Source organism: Priapulus caudatus, unplaced genomic scaffold, assembly GCF_000485595.1.
Source record: "Priapulus caudatus unplaced genomic scaffold, Priapulus_caudatus-5.0.1 Scaffold1167, whole genome shotgun sequence".
In the NCBI taxonomy this organism is placed as follows: Eukaryota; Metazoa; Priapulida; class Priapulimorpha; order Priapulimorphida; family Priapulidae; genus Priapulus; species Priapulus caudatus.
The window spans coordinates 1-9,930 of NW_014578228.1; the positions used below are offsets into that span (position 1 = coordinate 1).

At 42.5% G+C, this 9,930-nt stretch overlaps 1 protein-coding gene across 1 annotated transcript; it reads right to left on the minus strand.

Annotated features, from left to right (window-relative positions):
- Positions 1–989: 989 nt before the first annotated feature.
- Positions 990–8,636, minus strand: LOC106815641 (52 kDa repressor of the inhibitor of the protein kinase-like). Its single transcript, XM_014820132.1, has 8 exons — positions 8,469–8,636; positions 3,795–4,282; positions 3,457–3,637; positions 2,927–3,309; positions 2,479–2,765; positions 2,282–2,376; positions 1,790–2,166; positions 990–1,653 (listed from the first exon to the last, which is right to left on the minus strand). The coding sequence occupies exons 1-8, from the start codon at positions 8,634–8,636 to the stop codon at positions 990–992; spliced, it is 2,643 nt and encodes an 880-aa protein (XP_014675618.1).
- Positions 8,637–9,930: the final 1,294 nt, after the last annotated feature.

Here is a 9,930-nt window from a genome sequence, read left to right on the forward strand (position 1 = left end):
ATTCGTTACCTGTCGATGAGCGCGTGAGCTGGTCATGTACGAGTATAGGTAAATTTCACCGGTGATTACAGGTAAATCGTTCGTTACCTGTCGACGAGCGCGTGTAGCTGGACATGTACGAGTATAGGTAAATTTCACCGGTGATTACAGGTGAATCGTTCATTACCTGTCGACGAGCGCGTGCAGCTGGTCATGTATGAGTATAGGTAAATTTCACCGGTGATTACAGGTAAATCGTTCGTTACCTGTCTACGAGCACGTGCAGCTGGACATGTACGAGTAAAGGTANTTAGTTTAAATTTTCTAACTTCTGTAACGTTTTTATACATAGAAATACATTCAATAACGTATTCCATTTCAAATTCGGCGCCCAATTAGTAATAAACACATAAATAGTAATTTAGGTCATGTGACGTCACGGCCCCAAGTTGAGCGGCGCCACGCTAACGCAAGTTGAGTGTTGTGTATAAGATGGAAACAGAAAGCGATAATTTCAATGATTCTAGTGATTACGCAGGTGATGATGATATTTATAGTGATTTACCAGTTGGATGTAGGTTTGACCCTGAATATACACAAGAAGAAATTGAGGAGAATCGTCTGAAAAAGCAATGCAAAGAGTCGGCACAAACTTCTCAAGAATCAGAACAGTCACAACATGGCAGAATGGAAGCTTCGGTACCAGATACAGGGCCGTACCCAGGGGGGGTTATTTGGTTTCTGTAACCCCCCTTGGTTGCTAAGTACCAACCAAAAAAAAAGTACTAGTTTAAACCTAGTAACATGTTTGGACCTACAGTTGTTTACTCGGGTCTTACTCGGTTACATTGGGATCTATACAAATAAATGTATTGTGATACTAAGTGGGTATAACAGGTGTCAACTAGTCAAATTTAATGAGTAAAAGTTCAAAACCGAGCCTGGTGCCACACATTGTTTATTTAACAATCCAATAATGAAAACAATGTCATGTGAACATTCGTGTATGTCTAGTCATCCAACACATTGACCATTCGCATGCGTCTTGGGTGGCGCCTTGCGAACATGTTGATGACCTCCTCGACGTCAATGTCGATGTCATGGTGAACCAGCATCAGGGCCAGTCCCGTCATTCTCACCGTGCCCATGCTAGAGCGAAGATAAGTCTTGAGACGTTTGAGGCCACTGAACGCGCGCTCAGCAGTGCAGCTGGTGACGGGTAGGCTACAGAGGATGCGTAGCAGCATCTCGATGTTGGGATACATCCCACTGTGGCGCAAGGCATCTGTGATGGTCTCGGGCAAGTCGTCTTTGCTGTGGTGCAGCAGCCATTTCTGTTGCCAGCACTCCACCTCTGCGGCAACCGTCATAGGAGACGGCAGGTCAGCCCGGTATGTGTCTATGAAGTCATCCAGGTTGCCCTGGGAAGCAGGCAAGGCAACAAGGGCTGATGGAACGAGGGCGATTCCTTTCAGGGCAGTGCAGTGCAGCTCTGTGAACCGAGACTGCATCTCATTGATGATGTGATCCAAAAGGGGGATAGTTACCGCCCTTTTGAAAAAATCACTTGGAGTGTCAGCCGGAGTATTCTCCCGGTGTCGTTGCCAACCACATCGGCGGGGCAGGGCTGGCTCAGTGCCAACAGCTGAGCATATGTCGGAAGCTGCTGCAAACCTAAAATTAAATTTGAAACAAATATTTCATTTTGAACTAATGTATTGGTCAATGAACAAATATAAATATAGTTACTTGGCACAGATTATAAATTGTAATCAGATTGCCAAACTTGTATGATATTTAAGTAACAAACCATTTGTCATGGTACGTGTCGATCCTGTCCCTGACATTCTTTAGTGCGGTCACTACTGTCTGGACCTCTACAGATGCCCGAACGATGTCGAGGGCCTTGGCCTGGAGACCAATGGTAATTCCACGGATGTAGGACAGGGTACTTGATGTCATGATGAGGCTGATGATGAATGAAGGCTGGGTGATGGCTAGAAGAAACTGAGATGAATCGGTGAGAGAATCCCTTGACCACTTCGTCAGCCCCTGCTCGGTGATGGTCTCGAAGCAGTGTGCGACCGAGGACAGAAGCTCAATGAAGACCTCGAAGGCGTCCAGCCGTGCCACCCACCTGGTTCTACACAGGTCTTTCAGCTTCTTGTGACTGGAGTTGGGAGCGACCTGACAAGTCAAAAGGAGTCATTTAATATCCAGTATTAAACATATTGCTCGAGTCGACAATGATGGTAATGACTGTGATGTAATGATCTTAGATACTGGAATAAATATTATTTACCTCTGCAATTGCTTTGTCTAAGGCATACTGGCGTTTGGGATGATTGTCGAAGAAACACCCGATCTTCTCAATCGTCCCTATCATGTTCCTCACATCTGAAAATGCACAAGAGTAACATTGTCTATATTAACAGTTCTAATTAGAAGGCAAACAGTCAACAGTTCCATAATTGTAGGTAAAAGGAGACTATTACGTACATGTACTCTCTGTCGATTTGGCAACGCAGAGATTCAATTGGTGTGCCGCACAGTGGAAATAGAGAGCTTTCGGATGGTCCTTCTGGATGAGGGCAGCTGCCCCATTGGTGTGGCCGGACATATTGCCTGCACCGTCATACCCTTGGCCGCGGATAAGGGAAGGATCCAGACCATACGAAGCCACCCTGGTGATCATGGTCTTGGCCAGCACTGCTCCCGTGATGCCTTCAGAGCACTCCACAAAATCCACAAGTCGTTCTTGAGGAGTCTCAGCAGAATCCACATATCTGAAATTACACAAGCATTGGCGTTGAAACATCCCGGAACTAGTTACCATTAATAAACGGTACCTGTTAATATAATCAGCTGTAGGCCTGTATGTGGGTATACCAAAACTACTGAACCGGTTTAATACATAATTATGTCGTTATGTATGCAGTTTTCTCACCTCAAAACAAATGCTAGCTGCTCCTTGTTAGAAACGTCGGTGACCTCATCCGCGATGATTAAGAAGAAGGGGCTGTTCTTTACCTGGCTGAAAATCTTCTGGCGGATATAGTCAGCAATGGTGTCTATGACCTCATTTTGAATTCTGCTCGATGTGTATGTGGCATTCTTGGGGCCTGTTGTTTTGAGATGTTCTTCCAAAACCTTATCCCCAGAACTTATCCTGAAGTTCAAGAGGGCTCTGAAATTGCTGCGATCATCTTCATGACCTTCATGATTTCCACGGAGAGGCAGGTTTTGGCGCCCACACAGGATGACAGTTTCCACTATGCTCCTCATCTTCTGGCGGTTCTCAGCAATCCGGTTAGCAAGGCCTTTACTCAACTGTAAAGACATTTTTGAATATATGGCTACGTGGGACTGTGTAGTGTGTATGGCTCAGATCTAATGTACATAGCATGTACTAGTAACTCATTTAACAAGCATTAATCGTTTTAATGTTAATAATTCAGTAGAGAGTAGAATTTGTACCTGCTCCTGCACATTCTTCTGCTGGCCTTTCATGATCTCCACGAAGCAGGATGCCTTTGTGACGGATGCCTGATGGTTGCTGCTCTGGCTATGAGCCTTCAACTTCTCCGGAGTTTTGTTGCAGGTGGTCAGAGGGCGAGTCACCAGTGTTGCCTGCGTGTTGCTAAATAGAGCACAGTATCTGCAAAACAGAATCATATTGATATGCTACTATTATCATAATAAACCAAATTATTCCAGACTTCCTTTGAACACTGCATCATTAGGCCCGCGAAACTACCGGTAGTAATATTAGTGTTAAACATACTATCACTTGAGAGAATTGGTAGGGATCTTACTTGCATACACCTCCATCAGATGATCTGGAATAAACCAGCCAGGGGAATGAGAAGAGCCACTGAATTTGGAACTTTCGGGTCTTGCCATGCTCCATGTGGGTGGGAAAGGCGAAGGTGGGTGGTGGCGTCCAAGCTGAGTTCAGGATCTTGAACCGCTCCTCATCTGTTAAGGACTTCCCCAGGTAGTGTAGTAGGCCCATGTCACTGTAATCCTGACTTGCCAGACTTGCGGGAATAGGAGTGTTGCATGCAGAACTAGTTGTTGGCCGCAATGTCCCAATTGCAACTGTCTCAGAGGCTGCGGAAGCTTGGTCAGTATCAGGAACATCAGGGGCAGGGCTGCATGGTTGAGGCAACTCATTCTCATCTCCGACTGCATCATGATCAACGTTTTGGGAAGGACCTGGGCCAGCCTGGGATGGGCCAGGCGCCGTTGCAAAATATTTCAGGATGCCTGTAGTGGCGGCTGAGGGGGGTCCTTTCCTTTTCTGAAAAAAATTATCACAAATATCAGATCCATCTATATGACAGGCCTACCGTATATTTATAATCATGCCGTCTTGGCCTATTATTTTATACTAGCAATAGTTAGCATCTTCTATGTATGTGGGGCCTTAGGCCCTACACATATATATACATGTATTGATTTTATCTAGACACTAGTCCTAGGCTAACAGTTTAAGGATTTACAATCATGAACAGATTACTAGTACTAGTAACAGCATTAATTACAGTACTCACCATGCTTGCTCAGTGAGTCAAAGTTGTTGCAGAGCGTTCTCAAATCAATAATCAATGCCCTTGAGTTGACACTCAGACAATAATTGATACAATGTTGCAATGCGCAGCCATGTATTTTATAACAATGCTGTCTGGACATAATACTGTACAGTGGTTACCATGGTTATGCTCAGACGTCCCAAGTCTCCCGGTCTCCCGGTATGACACGCTGCTCCCGGTGCCCCGGAATGAGATCAGAAGCTCCCGGTTTGTAACATTTTTCAGCCATATGAAGATTTACATCAGTAAATCAGTAAATTACTAAATTTGCCGTTGTTGTTGATGTACTTTGATTCCAGCGAACAATAAAAGTCGATAAAACGATGATTTTTGTGTATACTTTATAAAAAATGGTGGTGTGCCGCGACAAATACATATCGCAGCCCGCCACAACTTTTTTTCTGTTTTTGCGCACTGCGAAAAATCGGCGATGGACCTGGCTCCCTTTCTTGGATTGCTGGGCCAATACTGGCTCCCTTTCTTGGATTGCTGGCTCCCTTTCTTGGATTGCTGGCTCCCTTTCTTGGATTGCTGGCTCCCTTTCTTGGATTGCTGGCTCCCTTTCTTGGATTTTCCCAACTTGGGACCTCTACTGCTACTAATGCACAGAGTAGCGTTATACACAGCAGGCATAGCATATTTGCAAGCGCAAGCGTGGCTGATGTTGATAAACATAAATGTGATGTGTATACATTGTATCAAACGAACCAGACAATGCGTCTAGACAATACGTTTGCAGTGTAGTGTGGAGGCGTTATGTAAAATGAACGCGAGCAACATTTGGCGTAAACATTTGGCAATTTTATGACATGGGGTGAATTATATTCCAATACCTATATACCTTTAATGATGTAGTTATTAAATACCGGCTTTTAACAACCGCTCACAGGGAGTGAACTACAATTATGAATATCAGGCCATCGATATATCGCTCGCCTATGGTACTTGTAGGATACGCGAGTGTTTTGCCAATGCTTATTTTCAAATGCTATTATTAAGATACTAGCTGCTATATAGTGCTACTATTTCAAGATTTTGGATACCAACATTGTTGAAATTACTATCCCAAAAATGGGATACCAGATCTTTGGCGGATACCAGATTTCAATACCTGGTATCCCGAATGGATACCAAAATAAAAATCTAATTTCGACCCCTGCAACTGCATGCAACATAATATTCAGTTGGCCTTAAAACTTCAGGAGATATTATCATTGTCTCAAAGTTAAACACATCATGACAATAATTATTGTTGCACTATTAAAATGTAATTATAACCTTTTTTAAGATAAAGACTCATTGATGGTTTGTAAACTACTGAAACACTCTACTACTGTAACAGTTTTAGTTAACACTATAATTTCAGAGNAGACATGTGGGTACCCGTTCATTAGCACCCACAGTTATTCACTTGTGCCTCAATACCAAGAATACACCCAGAGATACATTTGTGGAGACGAGAATTGTTACTGCGTCATAGCAGAGATGATGCAACGCGGTACAGGGGTGGCAACAGCTGCTGATGACTCAAAGTCACCTGTCCGAACAGGTGTCACCCGGCCGCAAATTTCGCGGGCGGGGGACACGGTATCAAGTGTGGCAGCCGAGTTGAGACGTTGTACAAACATCACTCAATCACGCATACTACACTGGGTGTGTGACTTTTAAATATTACACATGATCTATTGAAGTGTTAGTACAGAAGGTACATAATCTGAGATTTACAGGGGTGGAACGATGATGGGCTTGTTTGATCATTAGGTTATGGTCGCTATTTTGTATAGTCCTTCTTGAATGTATAGTTTATATATAGTCTAAGTATATTAGATTAGATTTTGCAATTTATCAACGCTTTCAAATATCACATAGTTACATACGTCATAACTTAAGTAAGTAGTGTTTAGGTTCATATTTTGTTACATTTACTTGTTGGAATTAATCTCCTCTTGGACACTGGATTCACAGTAATTGAAGAATATTGAGTCATATTCTTGTTGTGGATTGCTCTTTCTGTGCAAACTGAAAAATAACCTGTATATAAACATAATTACAACATTCAGGGTTTATTCATTTCTGTATTACATAAGCTAGTGTTATGATTAGTAGGTTAATTATTACATTTATTGTCGTTTATGTAAATTAATTTGTTTTAGATTGCACTTTTTGTATAAACTAAAAAATAACCTGTATTATAAATATAATTACAACAATCAACATTCATGGTTTATTCATTTTTGTATTACATGATCATACATGAGCTATTACTAATTAGTAGGTTAATTATTACATTTATTGTCGTTTAATTATGTAAACTTCATTCTATTGGTCCCAGTACACTTACCTTAGGCCCAGCTATCAGTCTATCCATCAGTTGGACCAATAAATTGTGCCCTAAAAAATTTTATATTCTGATGTTACTTTAGGTATGAATCTAACCTAAAATAACATTAGAATATAAAAATTTTTAGTGATAGATTCGACATAACACGGCTACCGACCACCGCCCGGTAGCGAAATTTTTTTCCCACTTGAGTTCCGGACCCACCATAGATAGTGTTTTGTAATAAATGGTTCTTATATATATGGTTGGATTATAGATAGTGTAAGGGTTCGGGTACGTGTTAGGGTTAGGGTTAGGGATAGGGTGTATACATTTTACATTGTTGCTTCGAGGAAGTCGAGTGAATGGAGTGCGCTGATTGGCTGTGGTCCGGAACTCAAGTGGGAAAAAAAAATTTGCCGTCCGGTATGTAAACAAATTTGCCCGGAATCAGATAAAGCGGTAGGACATGCAGACCGGAAGCGACCTAGGGCGGTTTGAGGGATGGAAATAAGTGCTTACCAATGTTTGTTTCAAGTTCAAGTTCAAGTAATCTTCTTTTTTATCGGTGTGTTTACAACATGAGAAAGATAAGCTCTGGTGAGCTTTTAAGACCGACCAACTAACATAAGTAGACCAATAATTAAAACAGTACATAACAATTACATGCATACTATACATGCATTCGAGTACATAGCTCTAGTAACTATAGCCCGCGTACAGTTGCGGCTGGCGCGCCAGTATTGGGCTAACGCTCCATTATAGGCAGGGGTGTTAGGGATATTTTGGTTCACATTCTTCCAAAAGCACCAAATTTGGCCCAGATGTTGCCCATACCATCTAGTTAAATATCCAAAAGAGCTATAATCATAAATAATACCACATTTTAGGGGTTTTCAAGGTCTGGGAATCTGATTCTGATCTTACTTCAGTGATTTGAGGTCAATGTCACCCCTCAAGGTCACCCTAAAGGGCATTTTGGGGTCAAATATGTCATTTGTTAGTGTTTTTTTGTCAATATATACAAACCACCTCATTTTATCGGTTTCCGGGGTTGAGTAACCCGAATCTGACCATATTTGAACGATTTGAGGCAATATTGCATGTCAGGGTCACGATAGAGGTCACCCGACCGAGAGGTGAATCGTACGTCAATTATAGGTAAAAAACCAAAAGTGCTAAGAATCGGACATAATACCACTTTTTATGCGATTTTATGGACATAGTAACCACATTTTGGGGTCAAAGGTCAAAGCTCAGCAGTGTACTACTAAAAAATAAACAAAGATTATTCAGGAATCAATTTTTATTAAAGTAATTCAGAGATTACATATTATGCTGTAGCAAAAAACATGACAAAATGCTTTATGTGCCGCTGTACGTATGCCTTTAAATGTTCAAATCACAATACAAGGACAACTTTTGCAACAATATACCAATACGTTCTGGCTTGCGGGATATGACATCTGCTGACATTAATTAAAGTGATATAACAATGTCTCTACGTTCTGGCTTACTATGCGCTATATGATGCCAGCAATACGTACTACTGGTAACACTATTAACGCACCCACCTTCGCATTTGCAAAGGGCCGTACATCGGACACCGGCGCCGTTTGCATTTGCACCTTCCTGTGCATGCCTTGAGGCAGCCGCAGTGCAAGAGAATGGCACATGCCACTGAAGCGTCGCTGAGAGTGGTCTATAGTGGTTGCCATGTACTGGTGCCATCTTTGTGCCATCCCCACTCAATGAGGACGCGAAGCGTTCAACTGCCTGCCATATGTAAGACTCCGACTTGAAGAGGTAGGTCGCGCGTGAAAGCCACTAGTGTGTCGGTGAGGTCCGGCATGCTTGTCCAGGCTGCCCAGGCGGTCTTCTTGCCACATCCAAGAAACTGTGAAGTCGTGTCACAGCCTGTTGGACTGTGGAAGAGGGATAGTGCCAAGGACTTTGAAGGACCGAGATTGGAGTCGATGGTATGGACTGGAATGTCATGGTACTTTTTACCAGTACTGAACCCCACCCAGAACTCTGATAGGCCGATGGTCTCAAAAAATCGGATTGCCAAAACCACGACATCGCTGTTCACCATGCAAACATAGGCTGTTGTATGACCTTGCTCTGCGGCATGTGCCAGATGCAGTAAGATCCTTGTGTCCGCCTCGGAATGGTTGCACGGCTGAAGTGTATTGTGAGGTCACAATGCTTGTTGGAGAGCACGGTCTCGAAACGGGCACTCAGGAGGAGCTTTCCACCCATGTCGTTCTTGGAGATCTGTGTGCTGATGAATGAGAAAAGCTCTTTCTTGTTCTCCTCATTTTTAGCTCACCTTGACATCGTCAAGCTGAGTTATTGCCATGGGTCGTCGTCCGTCGTACGTCCGTCCGTCCGTCCGTCCGTCCGTCCATCCGTCCGTCAACATTTCGCTTCGGTCAACGATAACTCAGGAACCGTTTGGCCCACATGTTTAAAATTGGGTAGTTGTTACTGCTATGCTCCCATATTAAACGTCCTATTTTGAAGCACTCCAGTCGACGTACTTTCGAGCCACGGCAATTTTTTGGCAAAAATGGGAATTGCCATTAGTCAGTTCAGGTTCAACGGATTTTGCTCATTTTTGGTATGTGAATACATAAGGGCTAGGGGCTTTGATATATAAAAAAAAATGCAAATTAGGTAGGGTTTGGCAATTATATAGCATATTATATAGACACAAACAGTCTGTGGTGTCACACTCGTCTGGTTCGTTTTACAAGATTTCATTGACAATATCTTTAATGCAAAATTGGTATTTCCTCTCCACCTTGCCGATAAAACATCTATATTAGAGTAAAGATTTACGAAACATGTCGGAACGCAGCATAACCTATTTATTTCAAACGCCATCGCTACAAAGCGGGTATAGCGCCATCTACGGTCACAAATTGTGATTCATTTTGGTTTATAAATTATTATTGCGATATACAGATGGCAATCGTTTCTATAATGTACGTCGATGGTTGCTCAATTAAAACTGACTTCTTCTTACTCACT

What these genes read in the sequence shown, in the direction of transcription:
- LOC106815641 (XM_014820132.1), bottom strand. Translation starts at nt 8,636, where the DNA reads ATGGCACAAAGATGGCACCAGTACATGGCAACCACTATAGACCACTCT. An exon ending in CAGCTAGCATTTGTTTTGAG is followed by an intron (nt 2,766 to 2,926) that starts GTGAGAAAACTG and finishes GTGTAATTTCAG; the next exon opens with ATATGTGGATTCTGCTGAGA. An exon ending in TAGACAAAGCAATTGCAGAG is followed by an intron (nt 2,167 to 2,281) that starts GTAAATAATATT and finishes TTGACTTGTCAG; the next exon opens with GTCGCTCCCAACTCCAGTCA.